The sequence below is a fragment of the Salmo salar genome, chromosome ssa07, assembly GCF_905237065.1.
Source record: "Salmo salar chromosome ssa07, Ssal_v3.1, whole genome shotgun sequence".
Lineage (NCBI taxonomy): Eukaryota > Metazoa > Chordata > Actinopteri > Salmoniformes > Salmonidae > Salmo > Salmo salar.
The window spans coordinates 21,382,498-21,408,632 of NC_059448.1; the positions used below are offsets into that span (position 1 = coordinate 21,382,498).

The following is a 26,135-nucleotide window of genomic DNA, read 5'->3' on the forward strand; positions in this document are numbered from 1 at the left end:
CCCGTCTCCTATCCCACCTCACCCCCCCCGTCTCCTATCCCATCCCCCCGTCTCCTATCCCACCTCCGTCTCCTATCCCACTACATCCCCCCATCCCACTACATCCCCCATCCCACTACTTCCCCCCTCATCCCACTACATCCCCCCTCATATCCCACTACATCCCCCCTCATATCCCACCTCATCCCCCCCGTCTCCTATTCCACCACATCCCCCCACATCCCCCTAGTCTCCATTCCCACTACATCCCCCCCTCGTATCCCCCTACATCCCCCGTCTCCTCTCCCCCCGTCTCCTATCCCACTACACCCCCCCCATTCCACCTCATCCCCCCCCATCTCCTATCCCACCACATCCCCTCCGTCTCCTATCCCACCTCATCCCCCTCCGTCTCCTATCCCACTACACCCCCCCATTCCACCTCATCCCCCCCATCTCCTATCCCACCACATCCCCTCCGTCTCCTATCCCACCACATCCCCCCGTCTCCTATCCCACCTCCGTCTCCTATCCCACTACATCCCCCATCCCACTACTTCCCCCCCTCATATCCCACTACATCCCCCTCATATCCCACCTCATCCCCCCCGTCTCCTATTCCACCACATCCCCCCAGTCTCCATTCCCACTACATCCCCACCTCATCCCCCCGTCTCCTATTCCACCACATCCCCCCACATCCCCCTAGTCTCCATTCCCACTACATCCCCCTCGTATCCCCCTACATCCCCCCGTCTCCTCTCCCCCTACATCCCCCCCGTCTCCTATCCCACTACATCCCCCCATCCCCGTCTCCTATCCCACCTCCGTCTCCTATCCCACCTCATCCCCCCATCCCACTACATCCCCCCCATCCCACTACTTCCCCCTCATATCCCACTACATCCCCCCCTCATATCCCACTACATCCCCCTCATATCCCACCTCATCCCCCCCCGTCTCCTATTCCACTACATCCCCCATCCCACTTCACCCCCCCCTATCCCCTACATCCCCCCCGGTCCCCCCCCGTTTCCTATCCCACCACACCCCCCCCGTCTCCTATCCCACTACATCCCCCCGTCTCCTATCCCACCACATCTCCCCCCCCGTCTCCTATCCCACCACATCTCCCCCCCCGTCTCCTATCCCACCACATCCCCCCCCGTCTCCTATCCCACCACATCCCCCCCGTCTCCTATCCCACCACATCCCGTCCCGTCTCTTATCCCACCACATCCCCCCGTCTCCTATCCCACCACATCCCGTCCCCGTCTCCTATCCCACCACATCCCCCCCGTCTCCTATCCCACCACATCCCCCCCGTCTCCTATCCCGCCACATCCCCCCCGTCTCCTATCCCGCCACATCCCCCCCATCCCGCCACATCCCCCCCCGTCTCCTATCCCGCCACATCCCCCCCGTCTCCTATCCCGCCACATCCCTCCCCCCCGTCTCCTATCCCGCCACATCCTATCCCGCCACATCCCCCCCCGTCTCCTATCCCGCCACATCCCCCCCCGTCTCCCATCCCACTACATCCCCCCCTATTCCACTACATCCCCCCGTCTCCTATCCCACTACATCCCCCCCCGTCTCCTATCCCACCACATTCCCCCCCCCGTCTCCTATCCCACTACATTCCCCCCCGTCTCCTATCCCACTACATTCCCCCACCCCCCGTCTCCTATCCCACTACATCCCCACCCCCCCGTCTCCTATCCCACTACATCCCCCCCGTCTCCTATCCCACCACATCCCCCCGTCTCCTCTCCCACCACATCCCCCCCGTCTCCTATTCCACCACATCCCCCCGTCTCCTATTCCACCTCATCCCCCCCCGTCTCCTATTCCACCTCATCCCCCCCCGTCTCCTATTCCACCTCAACCCCCCCGTCTCCTATTCCACCTCATCCCCCCGTCTCCTATTCCACCTCATCCCCCCCGTCTCCTATTCCACCTCATCCCCCCGTCTCCTATCCCACCTCATCCCCCCCGTCTCCTATCCCACCTCACCCCCCCCGTCTCCTATCCCATCCCCCCCGTCTCCTATCCCACCTCCGTCTCCTATCCCACTACATCCCCCATCCCACTACATCCCCCCATCCCACTACTTCCCCCCCTCATATCCCACTACATCCCCCCTCATATCCCACTACATCCCCCTCATATCCCACCTCATCCCCCCGTCTCCTATTCCACCACATCCCCCCACATCCCCCTAGTCTCCATTCCCACTACATCCCCCCTCGTATCCCCCCTACATCCCCCCGTCTCCTCTCCCCCCTACCCCCCCCGTCTCCTATCCCACTACACCCCCCCATTCCACCTCATCCCCCCCATCTCCTATCCCACCACATCCCCTCCGTCTCCTATCCCACCTCATCCCCCTCCGTCTCCTATCCCACTACACCCCCCCATTCCACCTCATCCCCCCATCTCCTATCCCACCACATCCCCTCCGTCTCCTATCCCACCACATCCCCCCCGTCTCCTATCCCACCTCCGTCTCCTATCCCACTACATCCCCCCATCCCACTACTTCCCCCCTCATATCCCACTACATCCCCCTCATATCCCACCTCATCCCCCCGTCTCCTATTCCACCACATCCCCCACATCCCCCTAGTCTCCATTCCCACTACATCCCCCCTCGTATCCCCCTACATCCCCCGTCTCCTCTCCCCCTACATCCCCCCGTCTCCTATCCCACTACATCCCCCCATCCCCCGTCTCCTATCCCACCTCCGTCTCCTATCCCACCTCATCCCCCATCCCACTACATCCCCCCATCCCACTACTTCCCCCCCTCATATCCCACTACATCCCCCTCATATCCCACTACATCCCCCCTCATCCCCCCCGTCTCCTATTCCACTACATCCCCCCATCCCACTTCACCCCCCTATCCCACTACATCCCCCCCCGGTCCCCCCCCGTTTCCTATCCCACCACACCCCCCCGTCTCCTATCCCCCCCGTCTCCTATCCCACTACATCCCCCCGTCTCCTATCCCACCACATCTCCCCCCCCATCTCCCCCCGTCTCCTATCCCACCACATCTCCCCCCCCGTCTCCTATCCCACCACATCTCCCCCCCGTCTCCTATCCCACCACATCCCCCCCCCGTCTCCTATCCCACCACATCCCGTCCCCCGTCTCTTATCCCACCACATCACCCCCGTCTCCTATCCCACCACATCCCGTCCCCGTCTCCTATCCCACCACATCCCCCCCGTCTCCTATCCCACCACATCCCCCCCCGTCTCCTATAACGCCACATCCCCCCCGTCTCCTATCCGCCACATCCCCCCCCGTCTCCTATCCCGCCACATCCCCCCCCATCCCACCACATCCCCCCGTCTCCTATCCCGCCACATCCTATCCCGCCACATCCCCCCCCGTCTCCTATCCCACCACATCCCCCCCGTCTCCTATCCCGCCACATCCCCCCCCGTCTCCTATCCCACCACATCCCCCCGTCTCCTATCCCGCCACATCCTCCCCAGTCTCCTATCCCGCCACATCCCCACCCCCTATCCCACTACATCCCCCCCGTCTCTATCCCACCACATCCCCCCCCGTCTCCTATCCCACCACATCCCCCCCGTCTCCTATCCCACCACATCCCGTCCCCCGTCCCCTATCCCACCACATCCCCCCCGTCTCCTATCCCACCACATCCCCCCCCGTCTCCTATCCCACCACATCCCCCCCGTCTCCTATCCCACCACATCCCCCCCGTCTCCTATCCCACCACATCCCCCCCGTCTCCTATCCCACCACATCCCCCCCGTCTCCTATCCCACTACATCCCCCCCCGTCTCCTATCCCACCACATCCCCCCCCCCGTCTCCTATCCCACCACATCCCGTCCCCGTCTCCTATCCCACTACATCCCCCCCGTCTACGATCCCCTACATCCCCCCCGTCACGATCCCGCCACATCCCCCCGTCTCCTATCCCGCCACATCCCCCCGCCCCATCCCGCCACATCCCCCCGTCTCCTATCCCGCCACATCCCCCCCGTCTCCTATCCCACCACATCCCCCCGTCTCCTATCCCGCCACAACCCTCCCCCCGTCTCCTATCCCGCCACATCCCCCCGTCTCCTATCCCGCCACATCCCCCCCCGTCTCCTATCCCGCCACATCCCCGTCTCCTATCCCGCCACATCCCCCCGTCTCCTATCCCGCCACATCCTCCCCAGTCTCCTATCCCACCACATCCTCCCCAGTCTCCTATCCCGCCACATCCCCCCTATCCCACTACATCCCCCCCGTCTCACTATCCCACCACATCCCCCCCCGTCTCCTATCCCGCCACATCCCCCCGTCTCCTATCCCGCCACATCCCCCCCGTCTCCTATCCCGCCACATCCCCCCCGTCTCCTATCCCGCCACATCCCCCCCGTCTCCTATCCCGCCACATCCTCCCCAGTCTCCTATCCCGCCACATCCCCCCCCTATCCCACTACATCCCCCCCCCGTCTCCGATCCCACCACATCCCCCCGTCTCCTATCCCGCCACATCCCCCCCCGTCTCCTATCCCGCCACATCCCCCCGTCTCCTATCCCGCCACATCCCCCCCCGTCTCCTATCCCGCCACATCCCCCCCGTCTCCTATCCCGCCACATCCCCCCGTCTCCTATCCCGCCACATCCCCCCCGTCTCCTATCCCGCCACATCCCCCCCCGTCTCCTATCCCGCCACATCCCCCCCGTCTCCTATCCCGCCACATCCCCCCCGTCTCCTATCCCGCCACATCCCCCCCGTCTCCTATCCCGCCACATCCCCCCGTCTCCTATCCCGCCACATCCCCCCGTCTCCTATCCCGCCACATCCCCCCCGTCTCCTATCCCGCCACATCCCCCCGTCTCCTACCACGTCTCCTATCCCACTACACCCCCCGTCTCCTATCCCACTACACCCCCCCGTCTCCTATCCCACTACATCCCCCCCCGTCTCCTATCCCGCCACATCCCCCCGTCTCCTATCCCGCCACATCCCCCCGTCTCCTATCCCGCCACATCCCCCCCGTCTCCTATCCCGCCACATCCCCCCCGTCTCCTATCCCGCCACATCCCCCCGTCTCCTATCCCGCCACATCCCCCCGTCTCCTATCCCACGTCTCCTATCCCACACCCCCCCGTCTCCTATCCCGCTACACCCCCCCGTCTCCTATCCCGCTACATCCCCCCCGTCTCCTATCCCACTACATCCCCCCCGTCTCCTATCCCACTACATCCCCCCCGTCTCCTATCCCACCACATCCCCCCCGTCTCCTATCCCACTACATCCCCCCCCGTCTCCTATCCCACTACATCCCCCCCGTCTCCTATCCCACCACATCCCCCCCGTCTCCTATCCCACCACATCCCCCCGTCTCCTATCCCACCACATCCCCCCCGTCTCCTATCCCACCACATCCCCCCCGTCTCCTATCCCACTACATCCCCCCCCGTCTCCTATCCCACTACATCCCCCCCGTCTCCTATCCCACTACATCCCCCCGTCTCCTATCCCACTACATCCCCCCCCGTCTCCTATCCCACTACATCCCCCCCCGTCTCCTATCCCACTACATCCCCCCCCGTCTCCTATCCCACTACATCCCTCTGTGTGTCTCACCGGCGTGCTCTCCTCCTCGCCGTCGCTGCAGCTGTCTGAGGAGAGGGAGGGGGCCTTGATGCTTTCTGCGTCCTCCAGCACCGAGGAACTGACGATGGACACAGCCGTCACACGACCATACAGGTCCAGCACCGCATAGACGTTCTACCGGGAGGGGAGAGAGAGGTGGGGTTGGTGTGAGAGAATTAAACACATATGACGTGTGTGGATGCGAGAACCGTTTGTACGTTCATGAAGTGTTTGTGTGCGTGTTAATTGAACATACTCACACGCGCGTGTGTGTGTGTGTGTGTGTGTACCTTGGCCACAGCGGTAGCAGCTGTTCCCATGTCCTCTCCGTCAATGAGGATGTGCATTGTGTCATCACTGCATCTCTTCACGCCCACGCGGTTCCCCACCTAGACACAGAGAATTCATCTCAGTACCCATCCTATTACCAGTACACACTTGCCCATTTCTGTACTCATCTCGGTCCTTCTATCCGTTCCAAATGCACACAATTGTCTAGAGACTATTGGAGTATAATAACGAACCTTTAAATCAAGTAGGTGCAGGGGAGTTCTTTCCCTGACTATGCTCAAAGATGGATCTCTCCTGAAGCTGCTTGATTAAAGGTTCATTATTATACTCCAATAGTCCCTGCCTACTCTTCGGATAGTTTTTTACAACACTCTAGTCACCATCTTTACATCTAAGTTCTCTCTGCCACATTGTTCCCTCTCCACTCCCTCCCCTTCCCTTCTCTCACCATCAATCTGTCCAGGGATGCCCCGTAGTTCTGTCTTTGGAGGACCCCATTGCGTCTGACCTCTGACCCGGCCAGCAGCCAGGTGACCTTGGCGCGGAGCTGTGTGAGGGAGGGGGACAGGCCCGACATGGGGCAGGAAGGCAGCTCTGGGGGGGCCAGGCTGGTCAGACCCATGTGGAGGGAACCAGACCACTGGTTATCTACCTCGTCTATCTTCACCTGGGGGTTGGGGTGGTGGGAAAGGAAGAATAGAGAGGAAGAAGAGGATGAGTACTGGTGATGGCAAAAATGAAGTGAATAAGAATGAACTTGTTTTTCTGGATGGAGAAAATATAAAAAGTACAATTATAATTACCTACAGTGCATTCGGAAAGTATTCAGACCCCTTGACTTTTTCCACATTTTGTTACAGCCTTATTCTAAAATTGATTAAATCGTTTTTTCTCCTCATCATTCTACACAGAATACCCCATAATGACAAAGTAAAAACAGGTTTTTAGAAATTTTTGCAAATGTATTAAAAATAGTTATGAAATATTACATTTACATAAGTATTCAGATCCTTTATTTAGTACTTTGTTAAAGCACCTTTGGCAGCGATAACAGCCTCAAGTCTTCTTGGGTATGACACTACAAGCTTGGCACACCTGTATTTGGAGAGTTTCTCCCATTCTTCTCTACAGATCCTCTCAAGCTCTGTCAGGTTGGATGGGGAGTGTCACTGCACAGCTATTTTCAATTCTCTCCAGAGATGTTCGATCGGGTTCAAGTCCGGGCTATCCCGAAGCCACTCCTGTGCGGTCTTGGCTGTTTGCTTAGGGTCATTGTCATGTTGGAAGGTGAACAGTCGCCCCAGTCTGAGGTCCTGAGCGCTCTGAAGCAGGTTTTCATCTATGATCTCTTTGTACTTTGCTCCGTTCATCTTTCCCTTGACCCTGACTAGTGTCCCAGTCCCTGCCGCTGCAAAACATCCCCACAGCATGATGCTGCCACCTCCATGCTTAACCGTAGGGATGGTGCCAGGTGTCAAGCCGTGACGCTTCGCATTCAGGCCAAAGAGTTTAACCTTGGTTTCATCAGATCAGAGAATCTTGTTTCTCATGGTCCGAGAGTCCTTTTGGTGCCTTTTGGCAAACTCCAAGCGGTCTGTCATGTGCCTTTTACTGAGGAGTGGCTTCCGTCTGGCCTGATTGGTGAAGTGCTGTAGAGATCGTTGTCCTTCTGGAAGATTCTCCCATCTCCACAGAGGAACTCTGTTCCAAATTTCGTCCATTCAAGAATTATAGAGTCTATTGTGTTCTTGGGGACTTTCAATGCTGCAGACATTTATTACCCTTCCCCAGATGTGTGCCTCAACACAATCCTGTCTCGGAGCTCTACGGACAATTCCTTCGACGTCACAGCTTGGTTTTTGCTGTAACATGCACTGTCAGCTATGCGACATTATATAGACAGGTGTGTGCCTTTCCAAATCATGTCCAACCAATTGAATTTACCACAGGTGGACTCCAACTTGTAGAAACATCTCAAGGATGATAAATGGAAACAGAATGCACCCGAGTTCAATTTCGAGTCTCATGGCAAAGGTATCGGTTCTTGTTTTTCTTTAATAAATTTGCTAAAATAAAAAAAATAAAAACTTGTTTTCCCTTTGTCATTATGGGTTATTGTCTTGATTTATGTGGAAAACATTTAATTAATATATTTTTAAATAAGGCTGTATCGTAACAAAATGTGGAAAATGTCAAGAGGTCTGAATATACTGTATAAGAGCTTTACAAAACAAAACGATGCTAAACTCCACCCCAGCAACTCTACTTTCACGCCTTGACTCTCTCTCCATGGTATTCCCCCTGCCCTGGCTCACCTCGAACAGTTCGTCTGTTTTGAGTTCCTTGGCGCTGAAGACGATGCCATGAGCGTATCCTCCTACCCGGACGGCCTGGCAGCCGTCTCCCAGCAGAACCACGTTCTTACCATGTTTACTGTGGAGCCGGTGGGCCACGCCTGCCACTACACACACACACACGTACGTACAGTAAGAGACACACGCACAGGGGAAAAGGAGATGTGGCCCAGTTCATTTGCGGTCTGTCGTTAAACTATTTATTTCAATTCTTAACCTGAGAGAAAACACTCATGTCCGTGGTGCGTACCTGGTGAGTGTATGGGGAAGCTCTTCTCCGTTATGTTGCTGGTACACAGACTGTTGTCCAGAGGGCCAGAGGAACTCGTGATGGACACCTGGACACACTGACCGTACAGGTCTATCACCGCATACACCTCTAATGGAGGGAGGGAGGGAAGGAGAGTGTTTTGGAAAGTCTCCCTTGACAAAGACAATTAATCTTAATGAGTGATATTTTAGCATAAAAGAGCTGCTAAGTGTATTTATTCAGAGACGCTTGTGGCAGCTAACTAAAAAGACCCTTAGCAAACAGCCAAGACAGCGCAGGAGTGGCTTCGGGACACTATCAATTCCATTTTAATCAATTCATGAGAACCCTAGCACATACAGTGCCTTCGGAAAAGTATTGAGACCCCTTGACTTTTTCCACATTTTGATAGGTTACAGCCTTATTCTAAAATGGATTTAAAAAAAATACATAATCCTCAGCAATCGACAGACAATACCCATAATGACAAAGTAAAAGGTTTTTAGACATTTTCGCAAATAAAAAAAAATAGAAATACCTTATTTACATAAGTATTCAGACCCTTTGCTATGAGACACGAAATTGAACTCAGCTGCATCCTGTTTCCATTGATCATCCTTGAGATGTTTTTACAACTTCATTGGAGTCCACCTGTGGTAAATTCAATTGATTGGACATGATTTGGAAAGGCACACACCTGTCTATATAAAGGTCCACAGTTGACGATGCACGTCAGAGCAAAAACAGAGCCATGAGGTTGAAGGAAATGTCCGTAGAGCTCCGAGACAGGATTGTGTCGAGGCACAGATCTGGGGAAGGGTACCAAAAAATGTCTGCAGCATTGAAAGTCCCCAAGAACACAGTGGCCTCCATCATTCTTACATGGAAGAAGTTTGGAACCACCAAGACTCTTCCTAGAACTGGCCACCCACCCAAACTGATTCAAATCAGAGAGAAGGGCCTTGGTCAGGGAGGTGACCAAGAACACGATGGTCACTCTGACAGAGCTCTAGAGTTCTTCTGTGGAGATGGGAGAACCTTCCAGAAGGACAACCATCTCTGAAGCACTCCACCAGCCACTCCTCAGTAAAAGACACGACAGCACGCCTGGAGTTTGTCAGAAGGCACCTAAAGACTCTCCGACCAGAGAAACAAGATTCTCTGGTCTGATGAAACCAAGACTGAACTCTTAGGCCTGAATGCCAAGCATCAAGTCTGGAGGACACCTGGCACCATCCCCACGGTGAAGCATGGTGGTGGCAGTGTCGGGATGTTGTTCAGCGGCAGAGACTGGGAGACTAGTCAGGATTGATGCAAAGACGAACGGAGCAAAGTACACAGAGATCATTGATGAAAACCTGCTCAGGACCTCAGACTGGGGCGAAGGTTCACCTTCCAACAGGACAACGACCCTAAGCACACAGCAAAGACAATGCAGGAGTGGCTTTGGGACAAGTCTCTGAATGTCCTTGAGTAGCCCAGCCAGAGCCCGTACTTAAACCCGATCAAACATCTCTGGAGAGACCTGAAAATAACTGTGTGGCAACGCTCCCCATCCAACCTGACAGTGCTTGAGAGGATCTGCAGAGAGGAATGGGAGAAACTCACCAAATACAGGTGTGCCAAGCTTGTAGCGTCATACCCAAGAAGACTCAAGGCTGTAATCACTGCCAAAGGTGCTTCCACAAAGTACTGAGTAAAAGGTCTGAATACGTATGTAAATGCGATCAGATTTTTATTTGTAACAAATTAGCAAAAATTTCTAAACCCGTTTTTGCTTGGTCATTATGGGGTATTGTGTGTAGATTGAGGGGGGGAAAACGATTTAATCCATTTTAGAATAAGGCCGTAACGTAACAAAATGTGGAAAAAGTCAAGGGGTCTGAATACTTTCCGAAAGGCACTGTACATGGGGTTGTGATAAGATGTACATGACAACTGGTTCCATTCACCTTTATCTGGCGGCAGTCCGGTGCAGGCCACGCCCTGGTCCACCCCATTGATGTAGTAATGGAGGTCGCCGGTGGCTGAGCGCATCATGCCGATCCTACTGCCCGTGGTCAGGGAGTCCAGGTCGCAGCCATAGTTGTTACGCATGGTGTTGCCGTCCTGCATGATGGCCGTGCCACTGGAGTGGGAGGGGAGAGATAAAAAGGTTGAATTACTGTTTCTTCAGGCGTAACAAAGACAGCCAGGTGAACCACGCATGTCCAAAGAGACCTGAAAACGTTTCATTAGCTCCCTGAGCTAATAGGCTTTAGCTCAGTGGGCTAAAACAGGCGCGCAGGACACCTGGGTTTGAACACAAACGAACATAAACCCTTGCCTAAGCATCCAGGTGTCGTAGTCTATATCCGTCATGGTGTTAGGAAACTCCAGCTCTTCTGGCCTGATGGAAGTCACACCTGGACAGAACACACACAGACAAACATATCACCCCTCTGCTGTGGGTGTGGATAGGGCTGTGTGAGAAGGTTGAGAGGGGTAAAATAGAAACGCCTTACCTGCCATTATCTTACCTGCTTCTATTGACCCCGACCAACGGTCCACCATCTTCTGAATGACTATCTCAAAGAGTTCTCCGTCTCGAAGGCACCTGGCAATGGGCAACACAGTCTTGACACACACAAGTGATGTGTGTGTGTGTGTGTGTGTGTGTGTGTGTACCTTCTGACCTGTTGGAAATGACGATTGTGTGTGTGTCACACTGACCTGTTGGAGATGACGATGGCGTCGTTGAACTCGGAGCGACAGTTCTGTCTGAGGGCAGTGCGCCCCCCCATTGGTGATCACCGCGTTGGTGCCGTGCAGCTGGTGGAAGCGCAGGTCGTTGGCACTGTTGCCCCCGGCGACCGAGCATGGGCTGCCGGGCGACATGACGGTGGGGCCCTCCGAGCTGTCCTCAGGGAGAGGGGGGAGGTCCGCTAGAGAGGGGGGAGAGAGAGAGATGGGTTTAGTCATGAATGGTTGTGTAAACAAAGTTAGTTGACACACTAGCAGCCTTTAGAATGTTCTTGTGAACCTCTCTACCCCCCCCCCATCCCTCTCACCCATATCGTCCATGATGGTGGCCTGTGCGGCCTGGCCGTAGAGGTCCACCACGGCGTAGACGCTGGGCGGGATGTTCCACGCCGCCGGGCCCTGCGCCACCCCGTTCACAAAGAAGTGGAGGCTCCCGTCCTCCTTACGCACCACGCCCACCGTGTCCCCCGCCTGGGGGGAGGAGAGAGAGAGAGAGAGAGCACGGAGTGTTAAATTGACAACTACGAAACACAAGAGGCAGTAAGTAGTAGAATGATAGTGTCATATGTTGATAGTGAGGGAACGAGTGAGAGCAACAGGGGTAAGAAAGAGGGGGGTGGGGGGGTAGAGTTTGATAATATAAGGCTGACTGTAAAGTATATCTTCCCACTCACTTTGAGTCGGTCCAGGTTGTGTCCGTACTCGTCCAGTATGGTGGTTCCGTTGTGCATCACCCCATTCCCGGTCATCATCCACGTCCCTGAGAAACATCATCAGTCAATCTATACCCCTTTCCAAACATACTGTACATTGGAGTATGAAAAAGTAGATGAATAAAGCCCCTATCCATAGACACTGCTCAGAGGATTGGAAGGGTATGAGGTGGAAACTCAACCTAGGCTAAAAGAGGTCGGTATTACCAGGGGTGTCTAGGGGTAAGAGGTCGGTGTTACCTGGGGTAAGAGGTCGGTGTTACCTGGGGTAAGAGGTCGGTGTTACCTGGGGTAAGAGGTCGGTAGTGTCTTAAGAGGTCTATGTCTAGGGGTAAGAGGTCGGTGTTACCTGGGGTAAGAGGTCGGTGTTACCTGGGGTAAGAGGTCGGTGTTACCTGGGGTAAGAGGTCGGTGTTACCTGGGGTAAGAGGTCGGTGTTACCTGGGGTAAGAGGTCGGTGTTACCTGGGGTAAGAGGTCGGTATTACCTGGGGTGTCTAGGGGTAAGAGGTCGGTGTTACCTAAGGTAAGACGTCGGTATTGTCTAGGGGTAAGAGGTCGGTATTATCTAGGGTGTCTAGGGGTAAGAGGTCGGTGTTACCTAAGGTAAGACGACGTCGGTATTGTCTAGGGGTAAGAGGTCGGTATTATCTAGGGTGTCTAGGGGTAAGAGGTCGGTATTACCTAAGGTAAGACGTCGGTATTGTCTAGGGGTAAGAGGTCGGTATTATCTAGGGTGTCTAGGGGTAAGAGGTCGGTGTTACCTAAGGTAAGACGACGTCGGTATTATCTAGGGGTAAGAGGTTGGTATTATCTGGGGTGTCTAGGGGTAAGAGGATGGTATTACCTGATTTGTTGGTATTACCTGAGCGCAGGTTGGTCATAGTGGAGGGCAGCTGCAGGTAGGCGGGGTTGTGCGTGGTCACGCCAATCTCGATGGAGCCCGCCCACTTGTCCACCATCTTGTCGATGCGCACCTGGAACACCTCGTTGGAGCGCAGCGGGCGGCCACTCAGGACCACGCCGTGGTTGAAGTCGTCCGTCGCACTGCCCAAGGAAAAATTAACCATCAAATCAATTTATACATTTATCTATTTAGCAATATATTGTATAAGGCATGTCACATACATACATACATACATACATACATACACACACGTCATTATTTATAACGATGTTGCCACGCCTAGGAGGCAGAGTCAGAGGTCATCACATAAGAATAGCGCCTATTTTTGACCTGTGAGAGTGTAATAGGAGTGCACCATCATCAATAATTATTTCTAGAGAAACCAAATATCTGTATTTCGGATGTTGAAAATGACATCCTTATCCTAAACTGTCTAAGGAGTCGACTGGTCCTTTTCTACAAATACAAAAAGGGCCGCAAACTGACCATCTGAATCTTACAGACAGTTGGTAATAATATTGTTTGGAACAAAGCCATGGTTACGTACTGAGGGCGAAGAGCAGTCCTGCCTTCACTGATGATGGCCGCCTTTTGCCCACAGTTGGAGTGGAAGAGGAGGCGGTCGGTGGCTTCAGGGTCCGAGGTGAGGGAGAGGGCGGGCCGGGGGCGGCCCACGTCGGGGGACAGCGCACGCATTATGGCGTTGTTGCGACGCAGCCGGTCGCTGTGGTTGTGATTGTGGACGATGGTCACCTTGACCGCCATGCCGTAGAGGTCGACCACGCCGTAGACCATGGGAGGTGTCTGGGCCGCCGCCACGCCTAGGGGGCAGGATCAGAGGTCAAATTGAGGTCATGGAAGAATTGGATATTAGGATGAAATATGATTTGCAATTGTACGCATTTCTTGAAACGACGGGGCAAAAATTACCACTGCATGACAATTATGTAAGCAATACATCAAATAACAACGAGTATGAAAAACAACCATTTCAACAATGTGTATTTTTATGAAATAAAATATTTAATGCATTTTCGCTTCATGGTTTGTCTGTTCTTAGGTCGCCGCAAGGTTACTACTATACCAACGGACAAGCTCTAAGTGACTATCCCTCCAACGCCACGCTACCGCCATTCGATCCCTCGTTACATTGACGGATGCTCCTGGCGTGTCACTCTCACCTTGGTCGATGCCATTGATGTAGAAGTGAAGAGCTCCGCTGGCCTTGTGCATCAGGCCTATGTGATCCCCTTCCTGGAAGACAGTGACACATATGGCATTAGGTTGTGTGTGTGTGTGTGTGTGTGTGTGTGTGTGTGTGTGTGTGTGTGTGTGTGTGTGTGTGTGGTACTGACCTGCAGTTCGTCTAGGCTGAATTCACAGTACTCCCGACGGGTCCCCTTGCCGTTAGTCAGGATCCCACAGCCACTCATCATGATTGTACCTGGGAAGGCAAGAAACACAAAACACACACACAAACACACACGTTGCATGAACGTAATACGTACTGTAACATGATCTATTCCACAAAAAGCTGCGCACAGAATAAAGCATCTTGCCGTTCTGTGTGCATGTTACATACCTGAGCGCAGATTTGTCATTGTGGCAGGGTAGTCCAGGTTGTTGGGGTTGTGTGTTGTCACGCCGATCTCAATCGACCCCGACCACTTGTCCACCAGCTTATCTATACGGATCTGTGGCAACAGAAACCAGGGGCGTATTCACTCAAAACGTTTCGCGACGACGGAAAACGTAAGTAAGCGTTTGTTATTGGACAAGTTCAGGCAGTCCCTCCCAGCGTCGGTCCTTTTGGTGTCTAGTGAATTCTCGCACCCTGTATCCTCCAGAATATAGAAACATTCACCGATTTTCCATTTTACAATATATTATTCATATTAAGCTGCAATCCAGCAGATTCAAATGAAAATGTACTTATCTATTCACAGCCTGTGGCAGTAACATCATGAATATCATATGAAGAGGAGTCGCAGTAAATTGTGATGTCATAGCAAAATGGTGACACTTCACCCCGCCGTCCGAACAGATGTCATAAACAGTTATGACAGCGGGTGTCAGCTATACATCTGTTTTATCATTACTATGACAGCACGGGTATTCTTTATTCTTTGCTCTAAACCCCGCCCTTGCTCATGCTAAGCATTCACATCTCAGTATTGGAGCCAGTCATTGGCCGCACCTCAAACATCTCATTGTGTCGGAGCGGCCGGTTGGTCATGACCACGCCGTTGTTGAACTCGTCCAGCGGCCTCCGCCTCTCCGCCGTCTTGTTGTTGTTGCTCAGCTTGATCAGCGTACCGCACTTCTCATGGAACAGCAGCGCGTCATTGGTCATCATCCCGCTCGTCACCGCCCCGAGTCCCGCCCCTACTGCGGGGCTGTTATTGGTGCTTCCGGTATTGCCGGTCCCGGCCCCGCTGTCACTGTTACTACTGTTACTGTTGACAGCTCCCCCTCCGCTGCTGCTGCTCCCCCTGTCCCCTCTACCAGAGTCTGTCCCCGTTCCTCCCCCCAGGTCTCGTCCTCCTCCGCCCTCGTCCTCTGAGCGGTAGAGGGACACGATGGCATTGTTGAACACGTCAAAGAGCTGGTGCTCCGTCAGAGCTACAGGAGGAGAGAAAGAAAGAAAAAGACAGGAAAGAGGGAAATGGAAAGAGAGAGAGAACGGAGAGAGACAGTCAATAATGTTGCACCATTGACCAAATGTAATAGATATTCAGCTAGAGCCTTAAGAAGTTTTATTTTCGTACCCGTTTCAGGCTCTATGTTGTTGGGGAACTTGTCAGGTCGGTTGTGAGTAGGAGGGATCTCCGGCACTGAGATAAAGGAGGAAAGAGACGAAACAAGAGTGAGAGACGGGAGTCCGTCTTCCACTTATTTACACTTCTACAACCTGTCACACAGTGACATAACAAACCCTAATGTTTTAATACATAAACATTGCAAACAAAAACAACTCCTACCTTCCTCTGTCGTCCCGTTTGTCCCGTTAGTTGCTGCCGCCAGATTCACCACTGACGTCAGATCCTCGGTGTCTCCCTCCCTGACCCCGCACGCCATCACCTCTTCATGCCCATCCACCGTCTCCCTCTCCGTATCTCTCTCCATCGAGGAGGGCGGCTCGCAGCTCACCACAGTCACTTGCGTACACTTGCCGTAGAGGTCCACCACCGCCCAGAGGCGCGTCGGGAGACCGCTGGCAGCTGCACCACAGTCATGCCCGTTCACCCACAGGTGGAGCTCGCCGCGGGCGCTCCGCTGTATAGGAGAACAGAAATAAGAATTGCAATATTCCATTTTTAGAGAAAGACATCTCAACCTCCCCAAATACACACACACACACACAGAGTTGAGAGGCACAGGGTCAGCCATAGAGCAGCCCCCCTGGATGGAGAGCAATTGTAGAGATTGAGAGCCTTCCTCAAGGACACAACTGCAAAGCTCAATGACCCTCCTGTTACCAATTCAGTGCCCGGCGCAGGGCTTGAACCGGTGGTGACCTTCCGGCCACTGGTCCACCTCTCTTAACCACTAGCCTACTTACCTGTATGCCCACGCGGTCGCCCTCGGCCAGCTGGTCCAGGTCACGGCCGTACTCCTCGAGGACGGAGCGGCCGTCGCGTAGGACTGAGCAGCCAGAGACGATCCAGGAGCCTCCCTTCAGACCCGTAGCGCTGCTGGGGAAATCGAGACAAGCAGGGTCCAGAGCAGTCACCCCAATCTCTACGGAGCCGCTCCATGAGTTCACCTGCAGAAGTGACATTTATTTAGGCTTCTAGTTCATCTATTTATTTTTAAGTCCCTTTTTAGATCTAGTCAGTAATGTACAATACATTTTATAAACTGGGTGGTACAAGCCCTGAATGATGATTGGCTGATAGTCATACTATGACTATCAGACCGTATAGCACGGGTATGACAAAAGTTATTTTTAGTGCTCTAATAACGTTGGTAAACAGTTTATAATAGCAATAAGGCACCTCGGGGGTTTGTGATATGGCAAATATACCCCAGCTAAGGGCTGTTTCCAGGAACTCCGCGCTGTGTCGTGCATAAGAACTGCCCTTAGGCGTGGTATATTAGCCATATACCACACCTCCTCGGGCCATATTGCTTAAGTATAGCCTTCCAATGTTATCCCAAATAAAATATTGCTATTCTTTTTTCCTTATTCCTTTGTTATTAGCATATATACAGTACCATACAAAAGTTCAGACACACCTAGTCATTCAAGGGTTTTTCCTTTGTTTTTACTATTGTCTTCATTGTACAATAATAGTGAAGACATCAAAACTATGAAATAACACACATGGAATTATGTAGTAACCAAACGTGTTTAACAAATCCAAATATATTTTATATTTGAGATTCTTCAAAGTAGCCACCCTTTGCCTTGATGACAGCTTTGCACACTCTTGGCATTCTCTCAACCAGCTTCATGAGGCAGTCACCTGGAACGCATTTCAATTAACAGGTGTGCCTTGTTCATTTGTGGAATTTCTTTCCTTCTTAATGCGTTTGAGCCAATCAGTTGTGTGGTGTTGGCATACAGAAGATAGCCCTATTTGGTAAAAGACCAAGTCCATACTATGGCAAGAACAGCTCAAATAAGCAATGAGAAACGAGATCTCCGCATGTGTCATTCCCACCGTGAAGCATGGAGGTGTAACGGTGCTTTGCTGGTGACACTGTCTGATTATTTAGAATTCAAGGCACACATAACCAGCATGGCTACCGCAGCATTCTGGAGCGATACGCCATCCCATCTGTTTGCGCTTAGTGGGACTGTCATTTGTTTTTCCAACAGGACAGTGACCCAAAACACCCCCAGGCTGTGTAAGGGCTAATTGACCAAAAAGGAGAGTGATGGTGCTGCATAAGAAGACCTGGCCTCCTCAATCACCCGACCTCAACCCAATTGAGATGGTTTGGGGATGGGTTGCACCGCAAAGTGAAGGAAAAGCAGCCAACAAGTGCTCAGCGTATGTGGGAACTTCTTCAAGACTGTTGGAAAAGCATTCCAGGTGAAGTTGGTTGAGAGAATGCCAAGAGTGAGCAAAGCTGTCATCAAGGTAACGAGTGGCAACTTTGACGAATATAAAATATATTAATTTGTTTGACACTTTTTTGGGTTACTACATGATTCCATATGTGTTATTTCATAGTTTTGATGCCTTCACTATTATTCTACAACGTAGAAAATAGTAAAAATAAAAGAAAAACCCTTGAATTAGTAGTTGTGTCCAAACTTTTCAAAGGTACTGTGTGTGTATGTATGCATGCATGCATGTATGTATGTATGTGTGTGTGTGTATGTACAGTTGAAGTAGAAAGTTTACATACACCTTACCCAAATACATTTAAACTCAGTATTTCACAATTCCTGACATTTAATCCTAGTAAAAATTCCCTGTCTTAGGTCAGTTTGGATCACCACTTTATTTTAAGAATGTGAAATGTCAGAATAATAGAAGAGAGAATGATTTATTTCAGCTTTTATTTATTACATCACATTCCCAGTGTGTCAGAAGTTTACTTACACTCAATTAGTATTTGGAAGCATTGCCCTTAAATTGTTTAACTTGGGTCAAACGTTTCAAGTTGCCTTCCACCAGCTTCCCACAATAAGTTGCGTGAATTTTGGCCCATTCCTCCTGACAGAGCTGATGTAACTGAGTCAGGTTTGTAGGCCTCCTTGCTCACACACGCTTTTTCAGTTCTGCCCACAAATTCTCCATAGGGTTGAGGTCAGGGCTTTGTGATGGCCACTCCAATATCTTAACTTTGTTGTCCTTAAGCCATTTTGCCACAACTTTGGAAGTATGCTTGGGGTCTTTGTCCATTTGGAAGACCCATTTGCGACCAAGACTGATGTCTTGAAATGTTGCTTCAATATATCCACATAATTTTCCTTCTCATGATGCCATCTGTTTTGTGAAGTGCACCAGTCCCTCCTGCAGCAAAGCACCCCCACAGCATGATGCTGCCACCCCCGTGCTTCACGGTTGGGATGGTGTTCTTCGGCTTGCAAGCCTCCCCCTTTTTCCTCCAAACATAACGATGGTCATTATGGCCAAACAGTTCTATTTTTGTTTCATCAGACCAGAAGGCATTTCTCCGAAAAGTCCGATCTTTGTCCCCATGTGCAGTTGCAAACCGTATGTTTTTTTATGGCGGTTATGGAGCAGTGGCTTCTTCCTTGCTGAGTGGCCTTTCAGGTTGTCGATATAGGACTTGTTTTACTGTGGATATAGATACTTTTGTACCCGTTTACTCCAGCATCTTAACAAGGTCCTTTGCTGCTGTTCTGGGATTGATTTGCACTTTTCGCACCAAAGTACGTTCATCTCTACGCGACAGAAGGCGTCTCCCTCCTGAGCGGTATGGCGGCTGCGTGGTCCCATGGTGTTTATACTTGTGTACTATTGTTTGTACAGATGAATGTGGTACCTTCAGGCATTTCGAAATTGCTCCCAAGGATGAACCAGACTTGTGGAGGTCTACTATTTTTTTTCTGAGGTCTTGGCTGATTTCTTTTGATTTTCCCATGATGTCAAGCAAAGAGGCACTGAGTTTGAAGGTAGGCCTTGAAATACATCCACAGGTACACCTCCAATTGACTCAAATGATGTCAGAAGCTTCTAAAGCCATGACATCATTTTCTGGAGTTTTCCAAGCTGTTTAAAGGTACAGTCAACTTAGTGTATGTAAACTTCTGACTTACTGGAATTGTGATACAGTGAATTATAACTGAAATAATCTGTCTGTAAACAGCTGTGGGAAAAATTACTTGTGTCATGCATAAAGTAGATGTATTAACCGACATGCCAAAACTATCATTTGTTAACAAGAAATTTGTGGAGTGGTTGAATAACAAGTTTTAATGACTCCAACCTAAGCGCATGTAAACTTCCGACTTCAACTGTATGCATGTACAGTTGAAGTCGGAAGTTTACATACACTTAGGTTGAAGTCATTAAAACTTTTCCAATAATTGTTTACAGATTATTTCACTGTATCACAATTCCAGTGGGTCAGAAGTTGTTTACATACACTAAATTGATTGTGCCTTTAAACAGCTTGGAAAATTCCAGAAAATTATGGCACCAGCTCTGTCAGGAGAAATGGGCGAAAATTCACCCAACTTATTGTGGGGAGCATGTGGAAGGCTATCCGAAACATTTGACCCAAGTTAAACAATTTAAAGGCAATGCTACCAAATACTAATAGAGTGCACATTCTGTGAACAACAAACTCACATTTGACTTGAAGACCAAAAAGCAGAGTAAAGTCCATCAAATGAAAACAAGTCAGTAAATGTATCACAGTAGGCCTACAGATAGCGAGGACAGGAGAAGGCAGGTCAGAGAGTACAAGAGGTTGAGCTGGGTTAAAGATGGACCAAGAGTAAATAATATACTGTAAATTGAGGCAGAGGAATTCAATTTAGAGCAGGGCTCTACAGTGCAAACATTGTACTCACATATGTGCCTAAATATTTTGCTATGGGACCTGGAATCTTAATTTAGGAGCACCACTGCTCCTAAATGTATTTTTGTGCACCTACATTTTTCAACTTAGGCGCACACGTGCTCCTTGTAAAAAAGGTCAGCTGAATGCTGTAACGCCAGATGTTGTAATTTTCAGTATCACAAAATGGTGACTTTGGCCTACACATTTGGTGATACTGAAAATCACATCTGTTATTGCGGCATTCATCCTTGCAAGCACATTCTAAATCTGATGTAGACCCTCTCTCACACACTAAAAAGCTGCATCCATCTCTCGCTCTCTCTCTCTCCCCCCCAGCACACATACACACAAATCTGCAAACGAATGCATACACAAACACATCTGTGAATACAAGCTGCTTCAGCTCCTTATCTCTCTCTGACACACACTAGAAAGACTAGCAGCCAGGGGGAGAGGCAGGCACATACTACACTAGTGCTTACCAAACTACCATCCCGCATAATATGCTACTGTCACTATTACCAACAAACACCATCATATTCCACGCCGAACAAGCTGTCGTATATCAATCTAGCTGCTAAAGGCTTGGTTTTGGTGCATTTGCCTGTTGTCCGATTGCAGGACAAGACACAAGCTCTATCAATGTCTATAAATAGCATTACTGTAGCAACAATGCCAAGTTTGTTGCACTGACCGTACAGCACAGATATTGATTTCCGTCATGCAATTACGGATAGTGGTCCATTATAGCTTTGATACATGAGATGATACTGGCCATGAAACTATTGCCAGTGAGAAAACATATCGGGTCACTCACTGCCGGGAGGGATATAGGCCTATCTGTTGTTAATGTTATCCATCTAGTTAGTTATGCTCTTCAGGTGAAAGCTTGTTGTGTGAGTTTGTTATTCATGTGACAAGCTAGTGATTTCTAGAGTGGCATTACAAGTGGTTGTATGACACACCCTCTATACATGTTCACTGAGCTGTGTGCTACCCCAGTTGGGCTAAAATGGCATTGGAGGAGACAGTACTAGTGCCCTCTGCCAAAAACCCACAGGTGTGCGGGTCACCAACGGGCCGGCAGACTGGCAGACCGATAATCATGGCTATCTACATTATAATTAGATAACAGGCAAACTAGGTGCTGCGGTCGGCATAGAGATAAGAAGTCTAAATGTTGTATAGGCAGGCAGACATTTGAACAGAAACAGTAACTAACGGTTAGCCTAGGACTACATGCAATTCAAAAGACAAATTAGGGCTCAAAACATTGGCCGTGTTGGAGAGCATCGAATCATTATACATTGTGGGTAAATGGTGACTGATTGATCTACAAATAATAATAAGTAGTTATTTTTGATGCAAGGTGATTTGTAGATCAGTCAGTCAACTTTGAACAAGCCCAATTGCTATGTTTACACAGGCAGCGCAATTGAGTTTTGCCAAATTATTGGCAAAAGATCTAATCTGATTGGTCAAAACATCAGTTAGAGAAAAAAGATCAGAATTAGGCTGCCTGTGTAAACGCAGCCAATGTGTATCACAAAGAGACCCAATAATCCAGATAAACTACAGCTATGCTTTTCAGGAATGAGCCTATTCAGAGTAGGGTGAGGTTTCCCCCTAACCACTGACACAGGGTCAGTTGTTTTGTCAACTTTGGTCTTGAGTTGACCATACACCAATTAGGACACAACTGATATCTGTTTTGCCTTTATTTTGCTTATCAAGACCACAGTATTGACATATGGCCTACCTGACAGACAGGTTAACTTGACTCAACCAGTTGGCTTCTCTCGTCTAGCTGTAGTAGGTAGACCTCTTGTGACTAGCTAGACGTCAACAACTGAAAAATGCTGCTGCCTGTGTGCCGTCAACCAAGTGACTTGCTAGTTTGCTAACTTAGAGATATAGCTAACGTTGCCTAGCTACAGTAGCTCGCTACCTTACATTTCAAACAAGCAAACTCGTGGCTAACTAAACGAGCTAACGTTGCTATACAGTAGTGAATCGATCAGGCTAAATGTTGGTCGTGGTAATAATAGGTCATTCATTTGGCTAGCATTAGCTAGTTAGTTAGCCGTTGAAAGCTAACGTTACCGTGTTTTGACAGAGCGGGGCACTTACTGGTTCGATCCACACACGAAAAGCTCGTTAGTATGGCTAACATTAGCTATAGCCTAGCTAACGTTACTGTAAAGTTTGCCTTGCAATTGGTAGCGAAGATGTCGCTAGTTGACTTTGCCATCGTAAAAATAAAAGTATACACTGTATATGGACTGGACCACACAGAGCTAGCTAATTGTGTTGAACAATTGTTGTCAATGTGCCAATGCAAATGTGTTGCAGTACATTTTGGACAGGATATGGCTAAAACGATCGCTAGTAAAAACCTATCAACAATGTACTGCTTGATTGTCAAACTGCGCACGCCCAAAGAGGACTGAATAAGGCACGAGCACCACTGCGGACAACAGAGAGACTCCGTCCCACTGGCACGGGATGCACTCTCTCTTCGCATTCCCATCTCTCCCCCACCGAGCTGAAAGTGACAGCTCTGTTTACCTTCTTGTCAATACGGACGGTGAATACATCCCGGTCCCTCAGTGGCTCTCTGCTTAGAACCAACCCGTGGTTAAATTCTTGGACTGGTTGGTTCCGCTGAGCGGTTCTGTTCGAATTCGACAGTCCGATCAGTTTTCCGCTGCGCGGGTGCAGCTCAGCCGCCATCTTCACTGGGGCGGCGTGCTTCGCGACACATGGGTTTGCGACAATATGGAAGCTCTGGCTTTAAATCCAGAAATACGCGCCCACACTTTTTAAGATTAACGGCAGAAGGTCAAGTAAGCAAAATTGCTTTATGGCAGTGTGGTCCGCTTTCTGTCCAGGCAGAATCAATCAATAGAACATTTATCACAGATTTACAAGAATGAGCAGCGTTTTATATGCATACATCTGCCATATACCTCAACTCTTTGAAACCAAGCATTAAGCTCATAACTACATGGTTCATTCAGCAGCACACTATATAAAGCATGCATTATGCTTCAATTATACTATTCATTAATAATACATAGACATTAAAATATAGATAAATACCTTTTTGCATTTTTGCAGCTGGATGTTGCAAATCCAAGTTTTTATGAGGAGTAGATGACTTGCTCACTGAATGGGACATTTTTAATTGCTGTGCATTAAGATATGAAATTATGTTTTGGTAATAATTGCACCAAAATTGTTCTATGAAGAAAACATTTGTACACCGAAAAACTATTTCCTTCGCTATTTCGATGGCAGTTTCAGAGATCATGAACACTACAAGACGGAACACTAGAGGGCGCATGACGCTAATGGAGGGACGGAGTTTTGACATCCAATACAGCAGGTGGCAGTAATGCGCCTTTCTATATAATGCACAGCAGTAGAGCTCGCCAGCTTGTAGTTCCTTACTATATGTCAATATTGTAGTCCTAAAACCCGGAAATGAGTTACCTCAGGTTCGTTCAGCGATCCCTATGGGAAAAAAGAATGGGAAAAGAACAGGGTTTTGGAATATACACAGAAAATAAGGTCTGACGTTCACACAGGCTTACGTTTTGTTCTAGGAGATAATAACAGTAGGTCAACATAACCTTTATGAATTACGAAGCCTTTGTGCTTTAAAAAAAATATATTTATATTCTTCAAAATTCACAAAGAGTGACGTTAGCTGATGAAGATTATCTCATAGAACAAAACGTATAAGATCTGCTAAGCCTGTGTTACCACACACCATATTTTTGAAGTTTATCCAAAAACGGCATTAATTTTCCCCATGAGCTTTGTCTAATGAATCATGGTGGACTTAGTGCCTACAAAAAGACGCCATTACTATTTCTCTCTATGTCAGGCTGGTAAAAGAGCTTTGACTGCAGTCAACTGCAAGTTTTTGCAGTGGGACCATGGCGGAGGTCAAGAGACTTAAATGAAAAGTAGTAGTGGAAAAGAGTGGAGACACGTGGAACATGGAGTTTGACAGTGAAAGTGATAAGGATTCTAATGGAAGTATATTTCCAGGCTTGGGGTCAATGAGATGGAAGAGATTGGCGTCCAGTACAAACAGAATGAGCTGTACTCCAGTAGCTCTGGAGGTGAATTGGAAGATAATGAAAATAAATTACCTGAGGTGGCAAGTGTGGTTAAGAGCCTTGAACCGATAGTCATGATAAATATGAATCTGGTACAGTAGGTGTGACATTTTTGGAGAAAGTGGACACTCCCTTTTGGCTGACCTAAATTTGGTATCAGATTGGGTGAAAAAGGAGTTGGGTACTGTTGAATCGGTGAAGATAACCCGAAGTAGACTTGTGATTATTATTTTTTTCCCACCCAGAGAGAGCGGGCGCACTCCACGCCACACGAATGGGGACAAGACCTGTTACTTTCTTTGTTCTCAGGAATAGGGTGCCATTGAAAGGAGTGATTACTGGAATTGCGGTGAGGTGGATCAACTGAAGTTGAAGATTCCCGGGGTCTGTGACGCCCGCCGTTTGGTATGACACAGACCCCGTTGCGAGCGTAGTGAAACAGAAGAGTCACTGGGCTTGTTAGACATGGCAGCCGGCAGTCGACTGATCTACAAATCATCTTCCATCATAAATAACTACTCATAATTATTTGTAGTTAAGTCAGTCACAATTTACCCATGACACATTACGGTTTTGATCCTTTTTGAACATGACCACTGTCTGTCCTTTTGAATTATGATACTGAGTCATTACCCGACAAATTAATGTTAGGATATATCAGTTATCCTGTAAAAGCTATTGTGCCGAATCCACTACAGTGTTTCAGGTGCCAAACTTATGGTCATGTTGCAGCAGTGTGTAGGAGGGCTGATCCCTAGATGTAAGAAGTGTGCAGGAGGGCATGGGACAAAGGAATGTGTAGTATTGGTGAAAGAAGCAGTATGTGTTAACTGTAGAGGTGCCCATGTTATTTATATATATATATACACTGCTCAAAAAAATAAAGGGAACACTTAAACAACGCATCCTAGATCTGAATGAAATAAATCATCTTATTAAATACTTTTTTCTTTACATAGTTGAATGTACTGACAACAAAATCACACAGAAAATAATCAATGGAAATCTAATTTATCAACCCATGGAGGTCTGGATTTGGAGTCACACTCAAAATTAAAGTGGAAAACCACACTACAGGCTGATCCAACTTTGATGTAATGTCCTTAAAACAAGTCAAAATGAGGCTCAGTAGTGTGTGTGGCCTCCACGTGCCTGTGTGACCTCCCTACAACGCCTGGGCATGCTCCTGATGAGGTGGCGGATGGTCTCCTGAGGGATCTCCTCCCAGACCTGGACTAAAGCATCCGCCAACTCCTGGACAGTCTGTGGTGTAACGTGGCGTTGGTGGATGGAGCGAGACATGATGTCCCAGATGTGCTCAATTGGATTCAGGTCTGGGGAACGGGCGGGCCAGTCCATAGCATCAATACCTTCCTCTTGCAGGAACTGCTGACACACTCCAGCCACATGAGGTCTAGCATTGTCTTGCATTAGGAGGAACCCAGGGCCAACCGCACCAGCATATGGTCTCACAAGGGGTCTGAGGATCTCATCTCGGTACCTAATGGCAGTCAGGCTACCTCTGGCGAGCACATGGAGGGCTGTGCGGCCCTCCAAAGAAATGCCACCCCACACCATGACTGACCCACCGCCAAACCAGTCATGCTAGAGGATGTTGCAGGCAGCAGAACGTTCTCCA

General features: G+C 49.7%; 1 protein-coding gene across 1 annotated transcript in view; it reads right to left on the bottom strand.

The window, feature by feature from the left end:
* neurl4 (neuralized E3 ubiquitin protein ligase 4) overlaps positions 1 to 23,120 on the bottom strand; it is a 33,484-nt gene extending 10,364 nt beyond the window's left edge. Inside the window, 22 exon segments of the mRNA XM_014206869.2 lie at positions 5,611 to 5,754; positions 5,910 to 6,008; positions 6,359 to 6,577; positions 8,226 to 8,371; positions 8,515 to 8,643; positions 10,467 to 10,642; positions 10,841 to 10,919; positions 11,034 to 11,110; positions 11,227 to 11,294; positions 11,296 to 11,438; positions 11,565 to 11,727; positions 11,931 to 12,016; positions 12,834 to 13,015; positions 13,423 to 13,696; positions 14,057 to 14,129; positions 14,231 to 14,319; positions 14,458 to 14,569; positions 15,073 to 15,497; positions 15,644 to 15,709; positions 15,857 to 16,151; positions 16,438 to 16,641; positions 22,935 to 23,120. Coding sequence (XP_014062344.2) covers positions 5,611 to 5,754; positions 5,910 to 6,008; positions 6,359 to 6,577; positions 8,226 to 8,371; positions 8,515 to 8,643; positions 10,467 to 10,642; positions 10,841 to 10,919; positions 11,034 to 11,110; positions 11,227 to 11,294; positions 11,296 to 11,438; positions 11,565 to 11,727; positions 11,931 to 12,016; positions 12,834 to 13,015; positions 13,423 to 13,696; positions 14,057 to 14,129; positions 14,231 to 14,319; positions 14,458 to 14,569; positions 15,073 to 15,497; positions 15,644 to 15,709; positions 15,857 to 16,151; positions 16,438 to 16,641; positions 22,935 to 23,099 — 3,414 coding nt within the window. The 5' untranslated portion in view covers positions 23,100 to 23,120.
* Positions 23,121 to 26,135: the final 3,015 nt, after the last annotated feature.